This window comes from Melopsittacus undulatus, chromosome 1 (genome assembly GCF_012275295.1).
Source record: "Melopsittacus undulatus isolate bMelUnd1 chromosome 1, bMelUnd1.mat.Z, whole genome shotgun sequence".
Classification (NCBI taxonomy): Eukaryota; Metazoa; Chordata; class Aves; order Psittaciformes; family Psittaculidae; genus Melopsittacus; species Melopsittacus undulatus.
The window spans coordinates 63389181-63415838 of NC_047527.1; the positions used below are offsets into that span (position 1 = coordinate 63389181).

General features: G+C 36.6%; 1 protein-coding gene across 1 annotated transcript in view; it reads right to left on the reverse strand.

Annotated features, from left to right (window-relative positions):
- Window positions 1–26658, reverse strand: part of GABBR2 (gamma-aminobutyric acid type B receptor subunit 2) — a 446922-nt gene that overhangs the window by 134904 nt on the left and 285360 nt on the right. The window contains exons 9-12 of the mRNA XM_034064922.1: window positions 19510–19590; window positions 17022–17172; window positions 16427–16559; window positions 5764–5871 (exon numbers count right to left, since the gene is read on the reverse strand). Coding sequence (XP_033920813.1) covers window positions 5764–5871; window positions 16427–16559; window positions 17022–17172; window positions 19510–19590 — 473 coding nt within the window. The remainder of the gene's footprint in view (window positions 1–5763; window positions 5872–16426; window positions 16560–17021; window positions 17173–19509; window positions 19591–26658) is intronic.

A 26658-nucleotide genomic window follows, 5' to 3' on the forward strand; every position in this document is an offset into this window, starting at 1 on the left:
GCCAGCTGCTTCCTATCCCGAACGGAAGGGTCAGGACCAGATGCTGCTCAGAGCAACCCACATGCCCCATACTCCAGAAAGAGCATGTGCGATCTCTTATCCTTCCCAGTCTTCCATGTGCCTCAGTTTATGCACCATAAAGTATATGGATTAGGGAAGTGGGGTGGCCAAATTTGTGTTAAAAAAATGAAGTGGGAAGGCAACAAGGTTAAAAGTTTGAGAATTCCTGCAGTGCTTCACTCAGGGAATAAATCAGCTTCTCAAACAAGTGCTATCCTTTTCTGAAAACCGTACTCATAGAGACTTATAAGCATAACAAACAATTACAGCAATTAATTATTTTTCTTCATGTTGGCACTTAACTGTCTTATATAAGAGACCACTTTCTCAAAATTCCTACTGCCTTCTTCATTATGTATTTTTTCTGGTTTAAGTGAAAACTACTGCAACAGAAAACTGCCTCTTTTATTACCCTTTTCTATTGCATGCCCAGATTAGGCTGACTGTGCCTAGTTCATGACACTGGCATCCTGCAGGAAACTGAGGCTGCACTAGTGTCTTAATAATGCACACGGGGCAACAAACATACACTTCCAGAGATCCTAGCAAGCTGTAGGTTTTCAATTATTAACTTCTTATCAACAACATAAGCCTTTTAGCATTTTCATTAACCTATTCTTTTTAAAGAAAATGAAAAGAAAGAATTCAACTATAGAGAGCTGCACTCATCAGCAAAAGAAACCTTTAGATCTTTGCACACCTCATCAGCTGGAACTAAAAGAGTAACTAGCAGCTATCACGAGCTGTTCGACAGCATAATGGGACAACAAGGCACATATTTTGCCTCTAGGTTTTACAGATACATAGTAATAGAAAAAAGAACAGCGAAACTCTAAAATCCTGTGTTCAGTTTCTGTGCTTTGCCCAGACTTCTGTGCAACCATTCTGGCCAGTTCCAACTTCAGCTTTTTCCTGCCTGTTATTCCTTTCTCATTCCTATGTTACTTTCCCAGTCTATGTCCCTACTTTTCAGATCTACCATTCTGCCTCAACATTAAAATCTTAATCTAATTTTAAATCAGACCTAGTCCCTTAACGAGAGTTTGCCACTTGAATCCCAAACTCAGGCCCTACATCCCACCATACACAGCTTTTTGAGGACTTCTTACAAACCTCCCTGCCCCATTCAACTCTTTGCTGGCTCTCAGTTTTCCTTTAACTCTCTGGGAATTCCAAATTCAGTTCCCCTTACAACACTTCCTCCCTGTCTATAATCCCAAGCTTTTCCCCATTCTTTTTATCTGGACAGGCTCCCGTTCCCTCCAAAGCCTTTAGCAGCTAATCCGATTTCTCATTCTCAGTCTCTCCTCTGCTCCTGACCTCTTGGCCCTGTGGTTCCTTTTCAGTGCCAGACTCCCTTCACCCTTCTAGTGTCAACAAAGTAGGCTGTACAATCTCCTATCTGTCTCTGCAGTGCCTGAAGACCACAGCTCCCTTCAGAAGACTTCCCTTCAGAAGTCTTTTAAGGACTTAGTAGGCTGAATGTAAGAAAATAAGTTTGCCAGACTTCAGCCTGACAGGCATAGCTAAGTCAGGCTGGACTGATAAGTCATTTTTCTGTGTTGCTTTCTAAGTCTGTGATAGTAGCAATATCTCAATATTTGTTTAAGCTCTTTAACTCCTTCTCATCTGTGAGAAATCTACAGTCACATAGTAAATTTATGAACAGAGAAAAGCTTACAAAATATCATCAATGTGTAGAATAATGTTGGCAAAACTCCATCAATCTTAAAAAAGGATGCTATGAAATATCCCTTGTTCAATTATATTTTCTATTTACCTTGCAACAGCTGTCAACATAAAGACATATGCCATCAAAAGTCTACAGTAGTAGAAGTAACTGATTAGACTGACAATATTTTCAGTGAAAATTAAACATAAATCATCAGTGTCCTGAGGTCATAGTTAAGGAACTAAGTACAAGTAGACAGAGCTTGAATGAGCTATGTTAAAGGTAGATGAACTCCTAACAACATCAACTAAGTATTGAACTTTGAAATACAAAGTGCAACAAGCAACATCGTGAACCAGATCATCATGCATTATTGTATTCACTTCCAAATGTTCAAATACATGTCTCTGAACAGAATATATAATCTTTATGGAGGTTTTAAATACCACTGCTTTGAATTTCTTACTATTCTGGTTATTTATTGAAAGTGAACAATCTTTATTTGACATACTACAGTTGGGCCAGAGCAGTCACTATGCAGGGCTGTTTTAATGCTCCCTAAAACCTAAGATACTGCAGTTCCCATCAAAAAAGAAGCTTCACAGCCTTCTAAACTTATGTTAGACAAGGCTTTCACAGGACACCACATACTCTCTTGCCACTGGTATTCTCCAGTTTCTCTCCTTACCCACAGCCAGTCCTTCTGCTGGCGAGGGGAGCATAGAAGCACTCCCCATCTCTCATTGATAAGAGTCTCCATCCTCTCAAAACCAGTAAAAAGGAGATGTATCAAAACCAGAATTGCACCTCAATTATAAGTGTTACAGTTATTTTTAATACTAATTCTATTCTACTTTCCATTATCTCTATTAGCCTTTCTAAAACTAAAAAATAATTTATTTCCCCTACTGATTTTGTCATTTTCATTTGACAAAAATTGATTCCCTTGCACCCCTCTGTCTCAGATTCAGCTAGAATTAATACATTTTAATTTGCTTCCTTTGAGCCCTAGCAGGATCAAAAATGGTAACAGAGCTCTGGGAATTTTGTAAAATTTGTCTGTTATTAGCCTGATAACAGAAGGAGTGTATTCTGAATTTTATTGTGGATTTGTTTTTTTTTTTCCAATAACAAAGGAGTGGATGTGTTAAAGGGTGAAAACGAAAGACATTTTTTGACAGCTTTATAAATAGAAGTTAATAAAAATTTTCAACTAATTTAAGACCCTCTAAATCATTTAGTTCCACTTTCCACTGCACTAAAATATAGTGTATTATTATTTAGAATTCTATACATTTTCTCACAATGAGAGAGAAATCCACTCGTCTCTTCACAAACCCATGTTGTACACTTAAGATAAGTGCCCAATAAAAGTTTGGAAGCAAGCTTGCACTATCTGATGAAGATAAACAGATTCACTCCTAATATCCACTTCCATGAAATGAATGAACCAACATTTTCAAAAGCTGTACAGACAGACTTTCTCACTGTGAAGAAATTGCAATCTTTGGAAATTTTTCCTGATGAAAATACTCAGGATAGCAAGCAAAAGTGGTGTATATAAAGGTGAGATTTTACTGATGCATACAGGTGGAAACTGAAGTGATAAATATGATGAATAGGATCCACAGTACTTAGTTAATTTTGGAACTTTGTACTCTCATATTGAAATGTCAATCTGTTCTGTCAAAGCATAACTAGTTCAAAAAACATTAATGCGCTTTTCATGCAGCACTAACTTTGCTTATTTATCAGTTTAGATATTGTTTCTGAAAATATCTATTAACTTCCATAGGTACAAAATACTTTGTCTGTAAACTATATCTGCTGAAAATGAAATGTCCTTCTTGTAAGATGTACGTAAAGAACGCCATAGTTTTCAATCAACTTAAAACCAGTTTTATCTGTCCTGGCAAATCAAAGACAGGAAATGTGTGACTAGTAAACATTTATTATGGATAGCTAATTTGTTTTGCGTTAAGAAAATTCTTGTCTTTTATGATTCATGGTCATGTTCTGGAGTGGGATATCCAAATAGAGCTAATAAGAGAAATCTGTGGAAAAGCCATTCTTTAAAGTTTACAGAACAAAGATGTGTTATTTACTTAATCATGGAATGTTGAATAAGGTGTCCTAATACACTTGACATTTCCTGTATAACTCAGAGTAAAGCATTTCATTGGTCAGCAGCCAGATGTCTGAAAATTTATCTTCCTTATGCCAGTCAGTGTCTTTTTAACTGATCTGAAATAATCTTTAAAATCCAGCTGTGAATGAAGAATTGAAACTTGCAGTTGTTGATGGGTTTGTTGAAGAATAGACACTATGTAGAATTTGAGAATTGTGTTTAATTTACAGACAGTGAAATTTATTGAGTAGCAACTTGAAGCTGTAAAATGAAATGTTTTCTAAAAAACATTAAAGAACATACTTAGTGACAGTCCACTGAAGTACATGTTCATTCTAATTTGGAATAGTCTGTATTGTAGAAATGATAAAATTCTCAGGATAATAAAGGTTATAAAGTAAAAGCTTTTATGTGTTACACTGGCAGTATCTTCTATAGCTTCACTAATTTACAAAGATTTGTACCAATATATCTGAAAACATTTGCAATATAAAATTTAGTTTTCAAGAAGGTAAAATACCGACTTAACTTTGGTTAAAAATCTTTAACATAGGAAGTGTAAGATCCTTGAAAAATGTACACTGGACTATAGTAGCATAAACTGTTTTACGGTGGGTTCTTTGCACAGGTGCAGAAAGGGTCATCTCCACTTCCCTCTATCCAGAGTATCCTGTTTCTAGTGCAGAAACTTCTTATAATCTTAGTTACTTTTAAGATATTTGTTATTTACTCTTCATTATTTTTTCTACTGAAAGATGTTTCGGATTTAATTAGCAAAAATTTAAGCAAACCTGACATGAGTAGAGGTAAATGCTAGGTGTTTGTGTTGTTAAGGTGCTAGAGTGGTACATCCAGTTCCAGCCACAGCACATATTTCCTTAATTATGTAAGACATAAATCCTCTTAGAAACTGAATTAACTCTCTGTCTATCTGAAGTCCAAACCTTTTCAGGGAAAGGTGTATCTTGTGACAGCAACTCCCTACATGTTGCAACTGTGAAACAAATGACATAGTACAACCAGAAAAATAGTAATACAGCTTTTCCGTGACCACACACTGAGAGAAACTATCAGGAATCTGAAGAGGTTTTGGAATATTGTTGTATTTATTTTGAATGTAAATTACTTTTTTAACACTTATTAGAATAAATCTATGCAGCTGTGTATAGGAAATGCATTTGGCACTACTTTTCTCTCTAATGATAATTTAATTTCTGTGTTTCATGCAGATTTCTCTTAATGCTTTTTCCATCAAAATGATTTCCACTTACCAGTTTTCCCATTTTTAAATAAAGCCATAAGATTAAAACCACTTCATGTGTGAAATGAAGCTCCATGGGAAAGATAGCAAAAGAATAGTACATACATGAAGTGTACTACTCCTAAACTGACACTAACATTTTACAGAAAATGTGCTGTACCAAAAATGCTGGTGACTCAGTTCCTACCAGTCTTAGGGTAAGTTTATGTTATTTCAATCCAAATTAGAAAGTAAGCTGTATAAACCACACTTTTTCTTGTCTCCTCCAAACAATCCATGAGGAATGTGTGTGTAATACCTGTATCACAAACAGACATACACAGAAAACCCTTCATAACATCTGTGAATCTACCAGGAGAGACCTCTGGATGCTGAAACAACATAATAAATAAGAGTGAGGATCCAAATTCACTTTGACAGCTAACAGCCATCTTCAATGTCCACCTCTCATTATAAAGACTGAAGGCTGATGATCAACACCTCTCAGAGGCTAAAAAGGAGACCAAGAAAGCCCCCATATCAAACCGTTCAGGATCTTTGAATGTGACACATGAACAGAGTCAGCACAGGTATGGCCATCCAGGAAAGGTAGCAAACCAGAAAATTATATTAACAGGGCAATAAGAGTTTACTTCCCCTCACCTTCTTCTTCATTTTTACATTTTTGAAAATTGCATGAACTCTCCACGTTTTTGCAAACATTGCTCCAAACGCAGTTGTGTATCCCACTGTAAGAATCCATGTTCTGACCTAAACAAAAAATAAATATATTTATATATTTATATATAGACAAAGCTACTTAATTTTCAGTAGATAATATGGATATCATCATTTCAGCCAAAGTTTTCCTCAAGTCCTTGGGAAAAAATATTCAAAGAACTTCAAAACATGCTGTCATTTCAGAATTGTCTCTTTCTTGCTGTTTTCCTCCTCCGTCCATCCTCTTTCCAAGTATAACAAATCTGGATGCTGAATTAACAATCCCTTATATAAAATTACAACTCTTACAATATTCTACCTTTTATTTTTTCAGCTTCATTGTGTTCTGTGGAGACAGGAAAAGAACTAGTGGAGGAAACCAAAAGACTGAGACTATAAAAAGTACCCAGGGAGCCAATATTAACATTTTGAACAGAAATGAACAGAGAAGTAGAGATGTTATTCAGACTATATAAGAAGAAATTATACTATGTGAGGTATGTATCACTTAATGCAGACCCTGAGCATTCTGAAAGGAAAAACAGACTTAAACTTTTATATAAGGAAAAATGGCAAGACAGGAGCATAGCCTTGGTGAGCGGGCCTCAGCAACAAGACCTGAATCAAAGATAGTACCTGCAATATGGGCCTAAGAAAAAGCAGATGGTGAGCTTACAGAGAATGATGGAATAATGGGATCTTGAGCTGGCCACAGCTTTGACATAGACCTATGTAGATGTCTTCCTCATAGAGAGCTTCCAAGAGAAAACCAGATTCTTAAACTAAAAATGACTTGATTTCTTTAGAGTAAAAACTAGAATTAGTTTTTTTTTTATTTTTTTATTTTAATCAAAACCCCTGAAATTTCCCCAGAAGGACAGAATACAAGCCATAAAAGATATCTGTGGAATTTCCTACCTGCCCATAGCACACTTGTAGGTAGCCCTCACTTTCACACTTGGTTTTAGCTAAACCAGTGACTTTGAGAGTTATAGTAAGCTCTGCCTGCACAGCCCCTTCTAATTCCATGGAAGTTTCTCTTTTCATTTCCCTGGAGGTTTGGCTGTTTGAAATCTTTTCTGCCCTGAACAGACTATTTCCTTCTCCAAAGAGGGACTAGAGACTACAGAGTGTAGCAATGTTGCAAGTGGAAGACCGTGAGAGGCATAGCCAGGGAGCTGGAAGCCTGCAGCTGAATCTGAGAGCTTGAGAAATCACAATGAGGATGAACAATTTCCTCTCCCTCTAGAGACTCCACATGGGCTGGCTGTCAGAAAGGGAGACTGCACAAAAGGGAACAAAGAAGTAAAAATAAAATGCACTATATACTGCAGATCGAAAAAACAAGGGGAAAAACAATGGCTAAAGACAGTGAAGGCAAAGCTAGAAAAAAGGCAAGCCAGCCTTCTTTTAGCCATGTTGACCATGCACCTTTGGCCGCTAGAGATAAATTTTGATATAAAAGATCTGATTTATGAAAACCAGGACATTCTGAAATAGGATTTAAAAAAAAAATAATTCTTGGATGACCTAGAGGCAATGTTTTTCAATGGAAACCAGCCTAGTTTCACATCTGACTTCTGCAGTGTTTGGGATTTTGAATTTGTAACTTTAGGACATGCATATTGATGAGAAACTAAGTGTTGTAGTAGGATACAAAATTTGGGATCTATTATAAACATTAAGAGAATCTCAATGTTTCACTTCTAAATACATGTTATTTAGTTTTTGCCTTTCCACACATCTTCAGAATTTCAATTATTTAAATTCAAAATGTGATTTTTTTTTTCCCCAAAAAATTTTCTATGGAATAGAAATTCTGATTTTTAGTAATTATTAGTGACTGGGTATAGAGGTGGAAAAAGAAGTTATGTGACTCACTCAAAAAATATTGATAAAGCAATAAGAAACATAAAATGACTGCTGTTCCTTAAAATAAGTATGTATGGTCAAAAATGGTGAATCAGTGAGATAGAAATAGACACAGCCAACCAAAAACTGTCTGCAAGGAAATATGCCCGAATCTGGTAACACTGTGCACCACGCAGGGACACACATCTCAAGTGTCAAGTGTGAACTCAGGTGTGCTGAATCACCCGTGTGGGCATTATCAGTTTTCAGAGATACATACCAGAGCACAGAGCCCTCATGTCTCACAGAATGTGTGTCAGGGGGAATCTTCAAACCAAGAAGAAAGGGTGTGCTGGTAGCACATGCATCCTGTAAGCAGGAGGTTCCTGCTTGTAACTCAGCCTGTGCATTTATTATAAAATGTTGGGATTGCGTGCAGAAGACTGTTTAGATATTTGTATGCATGCATTAATGTTTTTTTAGCATCTGATGGTGTGGTTTATCTGTTACATTGCCAGTACTGATCCTGAACATATCATTTACTGACTGCTGGTTAATCTTGTTAATAAAACCAGTAAACCAATTGTGATTAGATTCAAACCACGTGAGTGTTTCCACTTTTTGTAACATTTCTGAACATGGTATTAGAAAAAAAAACTATCTATGGGAATAGATAGGTCAGCAAAGTATTATTTTGTATAATTTTTCATATTATGTTCATGTTAATATGTTAAATATTTTTTTCAAGTGTTGCTTGTTATCCATTATCACACATTATACTAATAAATTCAGTAAAACCAAAGTTAGATCTGCTCTGAGTGATTGAAAAAAATATCTTTCATATCAACATGTTCATATTAGCCAGTTACATCTTTTTTACTTCACATCAATTGAGCACTGATAACCGTACTTAGCATTCAGTGTCTTTGTCGCTATTAATAAGTATTCAGCTCTTTTGTGTACAGTTTAGTGATGTATTTGGCAAACAGATACATGGTATTTTCATGTCTCTAATAAGACACTGTTTTGTTCTCACTGAAACAGTAATTGCCTCTTGGGAATAGTAATAAAATCAATTATGGTCATAATATGTTTCTAACCCAATATTCAGAAAAATGTTATTTCTACAATTTTTGGTTGAAAAAGTGTTATGTATTCCTGATCTGGATTGTGTCAATTAGAATAAGATAACTATTGGCTATATTGGAAACATTACATTTTAAACATACCAGGAGATTTTGTAAAAATTATATCACTGCTGTTAAGAATGAGACAATAAGTTTCAGATGAAAAAAAAAATTCATTTTGAAGAAAATAACCTTGAATTTGTTTGCTATAATTCATTAATGCGAGTAGCAAAATGAAAAATGAAACAAAAGCCTCTGAAATTCATATATCTGCTTGTTTCTATTGTTAAATTTATTATACCTACAAATCCCACTTATTTGAAACATCAGGATAAGAATAACACTAATAATTGGAGTGCATGACCATGATGTTACACAGTAGATCAGGAATCCTCTCATGTTGGAAGCTTTTAATGATGCATTTCAATAGAAGAAGCTGAGGAAGATCACTCTCCCCCTAGCACTTACCAAATGAACAGGAAAGACATCTCCTTAGGAGATGGGAAACTTGCATTCAAATCCCTACTCCAAACTAGAAGCAAAAACCTGAAAATATTCCTGTGTTCCTATAGAAGGATAATTTGTAAAAATAGGTTTGGTCATGACAAAATTTCTGATGCCTGCACAGAATTTTAGGGTATGCCTTCTATTATCTGCTTATATTTCTTGGTTACTATTATTTTGTTTTAATAAGATGTCTTGACTAATAGAGCATCTGCTCTCACAGGTGTCAGAGGAGATACTGTTTGATATAAAACAACCAAGTATGTCTATGCAGATGCTAAAATGGATTTTCCTGTTTTTTTTCTTATACTTCTTACACTATATTGGTTTGGGGCCTATTTATGAAAATACTGTGTATGCACCCATGACTGGAATTTGTGCTTGAAATAAATTACTTGATTGAGCTCTTCAAGGTGCATTACTTGTGATAACTAAAAATCTAGAAATATATTTTTCTTTATTAGTGGACAACACAGTTGAAAACCACCAAACACTGAAAGTGTCTCCACAGAGAAACAGAACATCCTGGGTTATTTCCAGACTTGGAACAGTTATGTTTATTTTAAACAAACAAAATTTGCCTTTTTTAAACGTTAATGTTTAAACAAAAGTTGTAGGGTGTTTAAAAAAATGTTGCAATTTTCAGTTAGAGTCACTGCATTTATGGACAAGATACTCCTTATGTCCTTATGTCCTGTCGGAGCCTTTCTTTTCAACTTCCTTTTGCAACAAAATGCCTGTTTTAAATCTGTCCATAGTAAGACTATTCTTCCATCATATAATAAGCACTTATAGCTTAACAGTTGTCTATAAAGTTACTTCCCTTGGAATCATATTTCCTCTCAACCTTGAGCTTTAGCTGGTTAACCTATGTTTTGAATGCTGCTAGTTGATAACTTCACACAGAGCTATCTGCACCTTTCCCATCATCCTGTTATGTGAATGGTGAAGTAGTTACTATTTATATATTTGTGTAACAGACCTATAAAGTTATTTGATATGGCAACTCATTATTAATAAAAGAAGCCATCTAACTGTGAGCAATGAGTTTTTCAGGGAAAAATAGAAAGTGGTGAAAGCGTCAGGAACATCCTGAACAAAAAAGTAAAAGTCTGTCTTTATTTATATACTCTTAAGAATGAAGCTTACAAACAAATCCACTATTTTAGATACTGTTAACTGTAAGACAATCAACAATAATATTTATTTTAAAAATATTTAAATACAATTTAAACTCTATATTAAATTATAAAATAAGGTTATCTCAAAAAACAGACTGAAATGATGAAAGCTAAAAAGCTTCACTTTTAGAGAAGCTTCATTTATTTCCCAAGTTTGACCACCACTGCATACGCCTTCAGAAGCCCAGTGTGAGCTCACAAGATATGCCTGGGAGGGTACCATGCTCATGAAAGCAATAATAACATTTTCAAATGCAGTAGATTAAGAAAGTGATGTATCTTATTCCTGTGTTAAACTGCAAGAAAAAGCCCCAAAGCTAGCCTTCTGAACTGAGTACGGTACAGAGTCCTTTCTTTGTTGTTCTTACAATTTTAAAATTGCAAAAAAAAAAAAGAAATTGGAATGAAGAATAAAGAAAAACAAATGTCAGCACAAAGAACTTCCATAAAAACTTGTATAAAAAGCTAAAAACTTCTTAACACCACTCCAGTTAGCAAAACATTTAGATTATGTTTCTGCAAACAAATCACCCAAATTAAAGATTCATACAAGCATTACTTTGACCTTCTCAAGATCTTAATTTTTATGGTTTCTTTTAAATAAAAACTACCAAATCAGTCTTTCATAGGACTTGACATTCCACTCTCCAGCTCAGTTTATGAGACTTAGACTGAATCCTTTGGAGAATATGAATAATTAGCTAGTTTTGCACAAGCACTGGGTTTGAAGCTGCAGTGCTGACAGGGTTAGGCTGCAGCTGAACATAAGTGTTGAGTGGCTTGGTGGCGTCTTAGTCCTAGACTTAGGTGCTTAAAAGTGACAAACACAAGAATAAACCGTGCTGTGCGTTTACCCCTGAGACCACAATTATCTTTAACTAGGCAATTCTGTTGATTTCTGTGGACTACTCATGAGCTGAAAATTAAGTGCCTTATATTTTTCTTGGCAAACTGGGAACATAAAGGGTAATTATGATGAACAAAAACGTGTCATCTCAACAAGTTTTCACCGGGGTTTGATCCTGCTTCTACTAACCATGGCAAAATCCCCAGTGTGAGCACAGGCAGGCACCAAAGAATGAGTTCATCCATTTGAATTATACTTTTCTCATTTATATCAAACAGTTTTTGACATGTGTTTATGACTTTTAACTCATTCTTCTGAATTTGTGTGGCACTGGCACAGTTCCTGCAAAACGTAAGTGGCAATAACATTAGAGAATTGAATCCTGCTGTTTTCACATAAATTAAGTACAGCGGCGCTTCTCATGCTGTGAGATCTCCTGTAGTGATTTCTTAATATATTTCAGATCATTTTTCAGAATTAATCCATGGGTAGTGTAAAAGATATTGCAATTGCTCCTGATTCTATAAAATCTGTCTGTTGTCCTCCTGAAGGAGAGGCAAAATCTTCTAAAAATATTATCTTACTAAATAAATCTCTGGCAAGGTTGTGGTGCATTTGCCTCAGCATATGAATTCATTTTATTTCAAGGATGCATTCAATGTTGTAACTTTTGTCTCTACTTTTTTTCTTTATTCCCCCCAAGAAAAATGTCATTTACTAAAATAGAAGCTGATCAGGCTCATGTTAAACTCAGTAACAGAATTGCCTTTGAATTAAATAGGAGTGAGATCAGTCTCAGACTGAATGACAGCGAGGACAATTATGGAAGTGATTATACAGAAAAGGGAGATTAAAATTAACAACTAAACAATCAAGAAGGAAACAAACTAAAGAATACACACAAAATTAAAAAGTCCAGACTAAAACCACAAAAAAAAGTCTATGGTTTAGAGAGACAAAGAAACGGATTAGAGGTCCAAATCCTTTTTCAGTTCAGTAGGAGCTAAGTCTCTTATCAGCTGCTTTTTTAATTCCTGGCCAAAATTAAACCATTTCAGGAAAATAATTAGGTAAACATAAAGTCTAAAGAGGGAAAAAACCCTCCAAAAACAATGTCAATGCCTGAAGATCATAAGGGGTATGAATAAGGAACGCATCATCAACTGCTAAAAGGTTAGATGGCATTTGGTCACACAGGGTCTATTCTAAGTGGTTCTTACCCAGAGTACACAAAGACAGCACCAACTTTGAGGTGACACTGCCCAATTTCCTTTTAGTCAGTCCCCACAAGAATGGTCTTAAAGAGAAAACTCAAAATGACAAGGGAAGACAAGGCATAAATAAATATATAGAAGGATCATACATCTTCTCCCTCTGCCTCCTCTACCATTAAAAGCAAGTCCTTTCTTCCAGAGCTACTTTCAGCCACGATGCTCAAATTGCCCAGCATCCCACTCACCCTGCAGCCTGTCCCCATCACTAGGAACCTGTTCCATAACCTCTCACACATGGCTTTTCTTTCCTGCTCCTCACTGCAGTCTCTCAGTCCTTATTTGATGTTGTTTTCAGGATGTCTCTCCACTCTTACACTACCCTTCATCTTGCACAGGTTCAGGGTTTCACAAGACAAGGTGCAATGTGGACCATGGAGTTCCACCTTGCCTAGCCCTCTCAGTGGGGCAGAAACAAGACTATGAAAAATCAGTAAAGAAAGATAAAATCTGCCTTTCATATTGCTACAAGACACAGTGTATAACATATGCCATATGTAGATGCAGGTGTAGGAAATTCAAAAAGACTAGATATTGCAAAGCATTTCAGCCTCCAAAAAATGTTACAAACACTGTGCTATAGGTGAAGCACAGACAATAGGTTTAGGATGCAATAGCTACAATCTGGAAACCATTTTTCCACAGTTTTGTGGGTTGACTCAGGAGTATTTAAGGACCTTCTATAAGTGTTGTAAAAAAATTATCAAAAAATTAAACAGAGACCATATATAATATATCTAATTAATAAGCTTGCTATTGTGTTTGCACTGCAACTTGTGAGATCTAACAGCTTTTGAAATACAGAAGACAAGAAGGGTGATTATTTGGCTTAGAGAGGGGATAACACTGATGACAGCTCTTTAGTTTTGATTCTGCTTTCAAAAGCTGAATCAAAATTTTTATTTAAAAAAAATGTCTCCCTTCATTTTCATGACTCTTCTCTGTGCCTGAGATGTAGTTGTTATATGTTTTTGGCTCAGTTGCTTTTTATGATCACTCTCCATTGTAGCTGGTTCTTTTAAAAACTAAGCCAGTGTTGCATAAAAAGGGAATTTTAAACTAATCTCTAATATGGGTAGAATGGGCAATCAAAATAATGCATTTTCAGGGAAATGGATGATCAAGACAGATTTGTACCACCCTCATCCTATAAGAACTGGTGTCTGTAAGTAGTCCTTATGAAACCACTAAGTATGTTGCCCATATGGAAACACAAATGTTCATGATATGAAGCCAAATGTATATGTTGCACCCAGCACATAGTGGATGTTTTGGGGAGAAAGGAGGAGAAACTGAAGAGTTACTAAACAAAAAAGTGGGTTTGTCTCCCATATTTACGAATTCTCCAGCAATACTTCAGAGTTTTCTAGATACACAGTCAACCGTGGCCATATAAATGATTTCTAAGAGAAGCATAAGCTACCCCATTGAAAAAATTATAATTGGAGGAAGAAATTTTACAAGAATTGTTTCAATAAGCAGGAAGTTAAAACAGAATTCCTTGGTAGGTTGATTCTGAAGGGTTTCTTGCATTTGTAACACTAATCACTGTCAGAACTGTGATCTATATCACAGTTCTCTAAATCTATATATATATCACAGTATCTAAATCCATAATCCTAGAACAAAAATATAACATTTGTAAATATGGGAGACAAACCCACTTTTTTGTTTAGTAACTCTTCAGTCTCTCCTCCTTTTTCCCCAAAACATCCACTATGTGCTGGGTGCAACATATACATTTGGAAATATAACATTTCACTATGTTAGAATAAAAAAAAAAAATCTTCTTTAAGACATATGACAATACTTCTTAATCAAAGTTTGGCATTAAGAACACAGTATTCTGCCCTACTCCTGTCTTTTATTGGTCAGTTAAGTACTTAGCTTACTCAAGCGCCTGTTCAGATATTTACCTCTCTGGCAGACAGAAAAACAGACTTCACATAATGTGACAGATCTGAATTGAAGAAAAGTAAAAAAAAAAGGAAGAGATATGTAAGATCAGACAGACCTCACTTAAATTTTGATGTATTTAGAATATGAGAGTAGTGGTTACATTTTGAGAAGCATATCAGGGAAAAATCAGATAGCAGAAATGTTCTAGCTCAGAGGCACAGGATTTTGGATGATGGTTCATTCTTCAGAGTAAATTCTGAGCTATTTCACATTTAAAGGATGACGTAAATTTAGTTTTATATAGCTAAATCTGGATGGAAACCTGCTCCCTAGAACAGCTCCATGATAGGTACCTCTGGTTCCCGCTTTCTTTCCTTCTGTTCCACAGTGCTTGCCTGCTTCAAGAGGAGGGTTGTACAGTAGTCATACAATGGCCTACATCCCGGCAGTGAAGTCAGGAGCTCTGTATACAAGACCCTCAAGGCTGAGTAGACACCTGGAGCTAAAATTTGTACCTCCTGCCACTATATTCTTCTACAATGAAAAGCCAGAAAAGAATGGAGATCGATGCCAAGAACTGGTTTGCTTATGACACTTCTGCTCCATTAGAAACTGTTTCACAAAAAAGGCCATAATTGGTGGGTAAAAAATAGATGCTGGCATCTTCCACTTCCTATTGTTCCCTATGTATTCAGGCAGATATATACTAGTTTGGGAGAGGTGAACAGGATCACCCTTTTGAAGTCTTTGAGGCACCTCTTTCTTCTATTTCTACAGAGAATTTGTGCTCTAGCTGTAGGAGGACTAGGTATTTTCTCCTTTTTTCTTTTGCTGCTAACATTCAGGTGTCTAAAATACAGCTGTGTCCAGGCCTAAATAATGAAGCTAAGACTTTGCACAGAAAATCCTATAAGTTCACCTGTACTATCTTCTAGTGCATATTAGCATACACTAGTGTTCTCCAGTGTTTTGGAATAGTATAACTGAACAAGTCAACTGGTACTTCACTTCTATATTGGTTCTAGTCAGTATGAAGAATTTCACTTGCAATATTGGGATGTGTCTGCACCACCTAGGTTTAGGTATCAAACCCTCATGCTTTGAATTATTCTCTGGAAGTAAAGTTTCTCTTTCTCCAGTGCCACCATCAGAAACTCAGACTCCTAAAAAAAGGTGCTGTGAAGTGCAACTTTCCGGAGACTTGGATTTGGTCCTTGTTACTCAAGGTACGTCTGAGGCAATGGGCCAAGCATAGTCTTAGAATTTTTTGAGGAGAAAATATTTGATACATTCAAATTATTGGATTTGGAAGGAATATCTTTGCAGTGAAGTTCTTTTTCCTTTGCAATAGCCTCTGTAAGCCAAGCTACTTATTACAGCAAGCTACTAAGATAAGCTTCTAGGTGGACATGTTTAATTTGGTTTCAGAATAGCTTGTTTGGATTTAACTAGAATTTTACATGCATCTATGCTTGTGTGAGTATATAGTGTAGCCTAGAAATGGTAGACAACTTTGGAGATCCAGCGAAAAAGACCCAGACAAGCAGCTGTCACAAAGTCTGAAGTAATATGGAGTCCATAAAGAAAAAGTAAAGGCTTCACAGATAATCACTAGTTGTCATGATACAAACACAACCTTTAACAAATCATCTTCATATGTACAATTTCAAACCAAGAAACTACATCTACTCTTTTAGTCTGAGGCCAAATCCCAATGCATTTGAAGTTTTCAATAATAATAATAGTAATATTACTAGTACAGCTTTGTGCATGTTTCAGAATTTGGACCCAAAAATATCTCAAGGAAGAGCTAAGAGAATCAGGGATTAAACGGAATGAGATGTCCACCTAATAAACGTTTCTATTTGCATTTCTTGCAGAGCTTCAGCAAGACTATCTTCAACTAGAATATACGGAATTACTTACTGTGCAAAGTGTCTCAAACGTCTTTTCGGAGACAAAGGATCCATCAAGACCAAAAAGAAAAATAGATGCATAAGAAAGCATCCCTCCAAGGATAATAAGGTTGTTCATGTAGGGACTGGACATCTTTATTAGTCTATGGACAAAAGGCGATAGTGCATTAAAGAGGAAAAGATTACTACTAGGCTATTAAAACAATAAAGAAGAGATTTTTTGTAACCAGACAAACAGATAACCTTTCCTGTAGAACGCTATGAAATCTATAGGCATGCACTATAAAACTATTTGCAGTTTTAGAAAGTCTAGCACGGCTTCAGGTTTTTGAATATTTTGTAAAAAGACCTCCTATTTTACTGATGTATTAATTAGTTATGGTTAATGTGACTAGCAGACAGTCAAATATAAATTAAAATCAATCCACTTTCTGGGTAGTACAAAAGAACTTGTCTTAACACATAGGCAATTGGTTTCAATGTTAGTATATTACACAGTGATTTCAATTAAACAGTTCTAAAATACCATCTTTCCACATCTTTCCTTATATACATGGCATTTAAATGCAAAAGAATTAGTGATACAAGTAACATGAGTGTCTTACTTCTGATTTCTGTTTTTGATGTTAAAGAACAAGAAAGCACTGGCCATTATCATTCCTAGGATGGTGAGGGCAGAGAGGATGCTGTAGAGAGGCAGGGAGATCTTGCGTAGCTCCTCCTGTATAATTGTTTTGTCCTTTGGAGGCTCAAGTCCTAGAATTACAGTAAGAAAAAAGGCTAAAGCTCAGCCAGATGTAGAATTTCTCTAAGAAAATTTGCCTCTCAAGTACAATACTGCTATCTGCTAGATTTGGCAACTGTGAGTCATATCAGGAGCTGACTAAATCATTGACTTTGACAGACATGTGTTAGTCACATAGATTGACAAGAAGGTTTGTGGTTCTGGAGCAGGTGAACAACTTCTTTGGAAGAAAAAAGCAATACCTTGATGCAGAGCCCCATAAAAATATTCTAACCATCCCCATTTTAAAGTGTAAGTAAGAACTAAAATTCATACTATGACTTTAAAGTTTACCAGGAGGTTATGCTTTCCTGAAACAAGTGGCAAAGCATTGAGTAGAAAACAGAGAGCATTGTTTCTCTGCATAGTGCCAATATTACAAAGGCAAATCCAAACAGCCTGTCTAGATACCTACCACAGCTGTAGGCAAGCCCTATGGTGGCATCACTGGGACAGGGACTGGCAGACCTGTGGGGCTGAAATAGGGTCCTGAGCTGTGGCCAGAGTAGGGAAAGGCCCAGGACAGGGGGAGGCAGGGCTGTTGGTGCCCTTAGGACTTTACAGAGTAAAATGATATAGAAAAATGGATAGCAAAGGTTTTACAGGGACAGACCCACTTTGCAAATCCCTGTAGATGGGGACTTGGATGTCTCAAGTTAGAAGCTATGTTTAAAGCCATGTTCTTGATTGACAGTCTGGCCCCACTAATTAAAGGCTTCTCAGTTTAATGAGAATTACTTTCTGATGATTGCAATAAAGCTCTGCATTCCCGTTCTCACACTCCATTTTATCTGCTTACTAATTTGTTCCCTGGTACAGGGGAATGGCAAAAGGCCTTTTGCACCACTGTCTTCCTTCGGAAAGGAATTTGTGTGCCCTACAACTCATAAGCCTATTCTTTCACATCAGGCTTCCATGGGGCTGCAAAAATGACCACCCAGGGCCAAGAAGCTTCTTATCACAAAATGGGTCCACAGGCAGAAAGAGCTCTGCTGACCAACTGATCACAGAGTTGTACTTAACTGACTGTTAACACCTGCCAGCACTAAATTTTACATCTACTCTTCTGTTTTTCACCTAGAAGAGCATTCAAAGCTTTGCACAATAAAACAGGTTTATCCATATAAGTTAAGCTGAAACAATTCAGGTAATGGAAACTTGTTATCCTTTGGTCTTTATACCCAACGTTTTCCGCAAAAAAATTCCTTTTAGGTGATCACAATGGAGTGGCAGTCAAGGGACCATTTGCTGATTTGATATTAGAGAAAAGTACCTGTGATTTCCCCCTTTTCCCTTTCCCACCACGAAGCATGCATTTACAGGGCAGATGGACAAGCAGTGACACATAAGACCACTTTAGTGAAACTCCAGTCATGTTCATGTGGACCCTGGGTGTTGGGAAACTGGAAGTAAATGTAGCAGAGCACAGGGCATAGAAGCTTGATATTCATATGTCGCTCCCAGAGATAACCACACAGATCTCACAAAGCTGACTTTTCTTTTTGTTACTAAATTGCACCATAGCAGAACTTCAGATTAAATCTTAATTATTAGCTTTAAAAATAATGTGTATATCTATATTCAACAGGAAAGATCCTTAAAAATAATTTCAGCTGACATCTGGCTGATGTCAGATCATAGACATATCATCATAGATGTTCATAGTCTTAGAAAGTTGTGGTTATGCCAGCACTTCAACTGCTATGAGGGCAGAGTAAGTCCTCATGTTAATTTTGGAGAAGTATGGGATAAAAAATGGCAAGAAGGTAAAAGAGAACAGCCCGTGTGTCTGCCAGGGACCTTGAGAGTGCTTCTGGGCTCAACACCCTCTGGTCCTGTTTCACACAGGCCATCTTAAAGCTGTCTTTGGTATTTGGAGAACTATTTTCTAACTGCTTAACAAACACTTCCCAGAGAAAAACAGCCACCTTCTTCTTGTTTGTGCAAACACAACACACAAGAACAACCCTCAGGTGTGATGAACTGGGGGACTGGGAAATGGGGATGAAATCAGAAATTATTCATTGGTGTAGATGAAGAAAAACATTTATATACACATATAAATTTGAATTTGTCTTAGTCATTGGAATGAAACCCAAGTATAGAATATCAAAATGCTGTGATTTTCTGTTCAGAATTATCCTATTTTTTATTTTTAAAGCACAGCTCAGTTCCCTTTCTCTTTATACAGTGTCATACCTTTTTGATATGAAAAATCCTAAATCAATTATTTACACAGCACACAGTCTTATAAACTACATACAGCTACCCATGTCAATCCTGTACCTCTTTCCAGTTTTCTCTCCTACCTTGGAACCTGATGCTGTTGTTGATTATTTCCAGTGTGTCAGCCACAGCATTGTACTCTCCCACTTTCACTTCCTTTCTTTCTGCAGAGAAGCAAACAAGAGCAATTGTTTATGGCAGTTCACATATCCTCAATTATTTAACTGATTTTGCCTTCTTTTTTGACAGTACGTGAAGAAAATTGCATGAGTTATTAAAGCAGAATGCCAAACAGCTGATATCATTAAAAGAAATATTTTCTTTGAAGAAATGCAAAGTATTTTTGAGAACTCATTTACATACTCAGGGAATTGTGTTATTGGGCACAGACATCTCCAGCTTAAAGATAACATACCTACTTATTGGCTCACACCATGACATTTTGCTGGGAGAAGACATAGGCAAATCAGACATTCTGCTCTCATTTAAACCATTGGGACATCTTTCTTAATGAAGTATTTCCCAGGGGAGTTATAGTGGAAGGCTCCAGCCAGTACAGAGTAGACAGGCTCGCTAATACGTATGCTGGGAACCTAATCTTTTATGCTGATTGGGAATTAGCAACTCATTACTACCCTGACTGCAAAACATACTATGTTATATAATTAAAACCAGTGTGCGCTTGAGCTAAAATCTTACTGTTACTCTCATCTGCTATTTTAGGACTATTGTCACATAGGTGGCCTTCCTGTACCTAATGGAGTAGAGTAATGCAGATGTAGGAACTTATTTGGTTTGGCTGCTGCCTTTGCCACTATAGCTGAAACTCCAGCACACTTTATCCCACCCTCTGAAAACATCTGGCATCAATTAATTTCTGCTATTTCTGTTGGGGTTTTGGTGTGGCTTAGAAGTGCAAGAAGTTACTAAAGTATCACTTCTACACTAAAAGTTTTGCATTTTGATCAGAGATTTATAAATCACAGGCATATCAGCTAAACTTTTGTTTGATAAGCTGCTCAGGAGAGCAAAAAAAAACTGTTCAGGCCTCTGTGTCCGGGCATTCACAACCAAATTTAGACTTAAATTTTGAGCTCATGACCCTATTTGTGACACTGATTTTGGTAGCTGATGATCTTGAACTAGATGGCAAATTTGAAAAAATTGTATTTCACCCAACAACTCCTTCTTAACCTTTTCTCCTTTCCTGTTCAAAGTAATTGTGCTCATTCAGCTCTGCTGAATGGAGAAGCTACCTCCATTTTAGTAAAATCTATGGGATGATTAATATTAATCTGAGAACTCACAGGAGACAAAACTTTTCCTTACATAAACTGCACATCTTATTGTTAAAATTGTTTATGTAGAATTGCAGAGGGGGCAGAGATAGCTAGGCATTTGCTGTACCTCTGTGAAAAGATGGAGTTTGAGGTTCTAAAACCTGATTTGTCTTTCACATGAGCATCATCCATTTGTGGGGCCCTAAAACTAGTTTGGAATAAAATTGCCATCCCCTGGTCTGTAGGAAGTTTCACAAAGCGTGTTCACATACATACTCTTAGAAGCAAATGTCACAGGCATTTGTCTGTGAAATAATTAAAGGCATAAATGCTTCACAGTCCTAAACAATAAAATCTTCCCAGAAGTCATCTAAAAGCTAAAATCATTACTGATAAAAACTGGACCAATTAACTTCCATCTGTATTTGTAGCATGATGGCTTTTACCTGTAGTTCTAAAACATCACAGCCTAGAGAAAAGTGAGACAAACACCTGAATGTATACCAAAATACACTTTGCAAATTAGATGCCAGATTGTCCACAGCATCTACTTATAACCAAACTGGGAGGACATGCACCTTGGTATCAATCTAGCCACAGTTTTACAGCAACAGGCCAAAACCTGGTAGCTCTGACGGACAAAGAAGAGAAAAGGGCAATTGCTCCAAAAAAATTTCTGTATGAAATACTTACCGGGACTAGAAACATATAACATGTGAGGAAGCATACGCAAAGAGAATCTGTGGTAGGTTCAAAGTCCTGCAATTGAGAAACTTTTCCTGTGATTGCTTCATGCGACGTACAACATAATTCCTTTACAAAATTTATAAATTCTTACATGGCTTCCATTACAGCTGAAGTAACATTGAGAATGTGCCTATGATGATCAGGGGACTGGAGCACCTCCCATATGAAGACAGGCTGAGAAAGTTGGGGCTGTGCAGCCTGGAGAAGAGAAGGCTGCGTGGAGACCTCATAGCAGCCTTCCAGTATATGAAGGGGGCCTATAGGGATGCTGGTGAGGGACTCTTCATTAGGGACTGTAGTGATAGGACAAAGGGTAACGGGTTCAAACTTAAACAGCAGAGGATTAGACTGGATATAAGGAAGAAGTTCTTTACTGTGAGGGCAGTGAGGTACTGGAATGGGTTGCCCAGGGAGGTGGTGAACGCTCCATGCCTGGCAGTGTTCAAGGCTGGGCTGGACAGAGCCTTGGGTGATATGGTTTAGTGTGAGGTGTCCCTGCCCATAGCAGGGGGATTGGAACTAGGTGATCTTAAGGTCCTTTCCAACCCAAACCATTCTATGATTCTATGGTAACTGCATTGTAGTGCAATATAGACAAGGTAACCTACAGCTAGGAATGGAGCTTTGTAGAGCTACTTGGAGAAACAAACTTTCATGACAGACTGAACTTAAGAGCAAGAGTTATATGAACTTTGAAACTTAAGAGTGTGGGAAAAAAAGCATTTAGTACCTAGGAACCACATGATCAATGTCTCATCCCTTATAAAAGGGAAAGGACAGTTCATAGAGCACATACCAATGCAAGAAAAGCAATAAAGATATTTGATATGTTAAAGTAGTTACAATGGTAGAAGATAGTCAATGAGGGAAAGAAATCATATTTTTATACAGCAGAAGCATATATTAGCCATACAGGGGTGTTAAGAGGGAGACACAAATAGTCTTTGTGCTATTTTGTACCCCCAGCTATGAGTACAAATACAGCTATTGGTTTTTCACTTCTCCAAGTACAAGTGCTGAGCAGTGACAGCCAGCTCCAGATATTAACTGAAGGAAGCAAGGAGGCAGCACTGTGCTCTCTTGCACAAGCTAACACAGCTAAAGATGGGATAGCAGGCTCTTCTTTTCTATATGCCATTCCCTTTGGAAAATCTGAATTATTCAAGTCAGTATACTCTTTGTATAATGTAGCTCATATCTGTCAAAATCTTTCTGTGTTCAATAACAGAAGGACAGGAGTGGAACTCCTTCAAATAAACACACCAATAAAATGCCTTGTACAATATTCAGAATATAATGTTCCTTCTTTCTGTAGAGCTTTCATTATTTTTAACTTATATTTCAATGCTCATGATCAACAGACTGTATTGAAAGCTGCCTGCTCAGGTTAAAATGTGGAAAAAAAAGAATATGAGGGAAAATATATATGTTTTGTGAGATAATGTTTGTGAATACCATGAAAGGGGTGTTGGGATTTTAAAACTTCAATCTGCAGCTGTTCTTTTACACAGGAACAGAAAAGTATGAAAAATAGCCAACCCAGAGAAAATTGGTCCAGAACAATATGACTCAATTTTATGCTTAAAAGAATTATAAACAACTAATCCTTGTTGTTAATTGATTGTCACAGAATAGATTACTTACATGGCCAAGATTAAAGTCTTCTGCCAACTAAAAACTAAACTACTCTTAAACATGAATTAAAATGCTTCCTTCTTCATGTCTTATTACAGAATTGACAAAAACATGACGACACACTACCATTTCATTAATTGGTTCACATTTCACAAAGTTAATTCAACAGATGCTTAAACACGTATCAACATGTTCTTGTTGAATAAAGGCAAAAGTAATCCTGCAACCGACATCAGCTGAGTAAATGGAACTTACCAAAAAGCACATCAATATTATGATTGCCAGTATTACTGTTACATACTCACACTGATTTCCATATGAGTCTATGCTTAATTTTAGTTCTGTTCACTACATATCATAATTTCTATTTCCACTACATTTTTATAAGTGTGCTTATTCACACCTCAGGAAGATATTTTCTACTAAAAGATGTTTAAGGAAGAGAGAAAACACTTGTAATGTGTACAAGATGGGACAGATGGATTTCCCTCATTTCCCTCTGTTTAGACAATACTGGCCAGCTCCTAATGACACTAAGTTTTTGTATATATATAAAGCTTCTGATGGAAATTGTACAAATAACCCTAGCAGTGATACAGTTGAGCCAACATAGAAACGCTTACACCAATATAATCACTGCACAAGTACTCGCATGTTCAAAGACACATATATCCTATTTGACAGGTTAGCATTCAGAAGCTGTTGGCAACTCATAGAGAGGTTCAGTCCAGAGACAGAGTGAAGGGTGCACACACAGAAGTAGTTGATCTTAAGGTCCTTTCCAATCCTAACTATTCTATGATTCTATGATTATGGTGTCCTGAGGCTTGCTTTTCTCCAGTTTGCTTTCTGGTCACATTCTCTTTAAAGAGTGAATGTTTTCTTCAGCACTTTATCAGTCAGCTACCAATCAAATGTCACTGAGAGGTCTTGGCTCTTCATTCTCCTTCCCTCTATAACCTACTGTGAAAGGGCCTGAAGAGCTAATCACAGAATCACAGAATCCCAAGGGTTGGAAGGGACCTTGAAAGATCATCTAGTCCAACCCCCCTGCAAGAGCAGGGTAACCTAGAGTACATCACACAGGAACTTGTCCAGGCAGGCCTTGAATATCTCCAACGCAGGAGACTCCACAACCTCCCTGGGCAACCTGTTCCAGTGCTCTGTTACTCTTACAGTAAAGAAGTTCTTCCTGCTGTTAACGTGGAACCTCCTATGCTCCAGTTTACACCCACTGCCCCTTGTCCTACCACTGGATATCATTGAAAAAAGCCTAGCTCCATCATCCTGACACCCACCCTTTACATATTTGTAAACACTGATGAGGTCACCCCTCAGTTTCCTCCAAGCTAAAGAGACCCAGCTCCCTCAGCCTCTCCTCATAAGGGAGGTGTTCCACTCCCTTAATCATCTCTGTGGCTCTGCGCTGGACTCTTTCAAGCAATTCCCTCTCCTTATTGAGCTGAGGGCTCCAGAACTGGATGCAATGTTCCAGATGCGGCCTCACCAAGGCAGAGTAGAGAGGGAGGAGAACCTCTCTTGACCTACTAACCACACCCTTTCTAATGTACCCTAGGATGCCATTTGCCTTCTTGGCCACAAGGGCACATTACTGGCTCATGGTCATCCCCCTATCCACCAGGACCCCCAGGTCCCTGTGAGTCCTGTAGAAACTCTTAGCAAAATAATGTACTCTTAAATTTCATAATATATCCTTGTCAAACAGGATGGGAAGCTTTTCAGCTTTCCTTATCACATGTCAGCAATAACCAAAACAAGTTGAAAGTTTCCAATTAAAAAAAAAAACAAACAAAAACAAATCACAAGGGAAGCTTATAAATAATTAATGATCAAAGCCTTTTTCATGAATTTCTATCTACTTGTAGGCAACAATTTCTTTGTTTAAAGACAGAAATGCTGAGATTAAGAATAGCAGTTCTAATAAGGAAGAAAATATCAGGTCAGATAGAAGATTATTCCTCAGCAGAAGCTGCCAGAAAAGAAAGAATCAAAGAAGAAAAATATGTTACCTTTGCAAGGATTTGAATTACCTGAGTTTTTTTACCCTTGTAATTAGAGATAAAAATCTGTTTTGCCCAAAGAAATATTACCTTCAACTCCTGCATAACTACTTCCTTCATTTGAAGATCTGATGTTTTATTTCTGACATCCAGAATTCCAGGGCACACGATATATAGAGAATCCTGATTTATGAAAGCAGTATGTATAGCAAGCAATAATGACTCTTCATAGCCAGCTCTCAAGTCCTATCTTTCATTCATCCATAAATCAAAACAGACAGAGAGGTAAAACCAGCCAAAGGCCAAATAGTGTATGCCAACCTTAGAGTCAGGATAAAAACTAAGAAGTCTTAACCCTGGGCTTATTTCACTATGCTAGTAATGGTATTTAGCCAACAAGACATAGCAAGCAAGTAGCACATAAAATGTCATTAAGTATCCTGAATTCATAAAAAATCTAGTTGTTTTATAGCCCAAGATTTTTCCGTAAAAAGTTCAAGCATCTGCATTCTTAAAAGCTTATAAAGTTTATTTTACTGATTCTTTCTAACCTTTGTTTTTACCTCCCTGATTTTACATTTGTCTCTTATTTTATTTGTCAGACAGGTTTCTAGCTCTGCACAGAAATTTATTAATATAGTTCACGCGAATTAATACCTAAATATCTTGGTTATTTATATATTATGCATCAAAGAGCTATAAAATGAAATAAAAATGACGACTTTGAGTTTAAAACAACAACTTCTTAAAACCTGAATCGTTAACACCATCATTATACCTTTCATTCAGGAAACTGAGAAAGGTATAAACAAATATAAAGTAATGAAGGCAGATTATCCATGAAGTATAATGACTGGTGTGATGAAGCAAGTGTAAACAGCTTATATTAATTTTTCTAAAAAGAAGTTCTTGGTTTTTAAGATGCTTAATATATTCCTTGATAGTTTGAAATGAAGTTGTATATAAGATCACACTTTTGGGGGGTTTAATACTGCTAGCATGAAATCTTAACCAAGAATCATAATCAAACTGTATAACCACTGAAACATATGTTAGTAACATGAATTATCTTTAAATCCCCTAAGTAAGTTAATAGATGCAAAAAACCCAAATAAATCAGATAGGTAGGATATGATTATATTTTAGGCTACATGCATGTGCAATATCTGCAACATCTCAATCCAGCTAAGGGTTTTCTGATGGTATTGTTTGTCCTTTTTTATGAGTAATTAACTTTTCAGAGAATTAAAATCCTCCTCATTCTGAATTTATTTTCCATAAATTACTCACTGAAGTCATTGGTGTCTCAGAGTGTAAGTCTACATATGGTGTTTAATATTAATACATGTCTAAATGTAACATGGCCTACAAACAAAAACTGGTATTTATTTCACTTATCACTTGGAATCACCTCTTCCTAGCAGAGTCCAAAACCAGTGTGCTTTTCTTAACTCAGAATTTACAAGTGGGAAATAGTGCCTACGTAAAACCATAGGCAGCCACCACGAGAAGCAATTTTCTCAATTATTAAATAATATAATAACTTTAT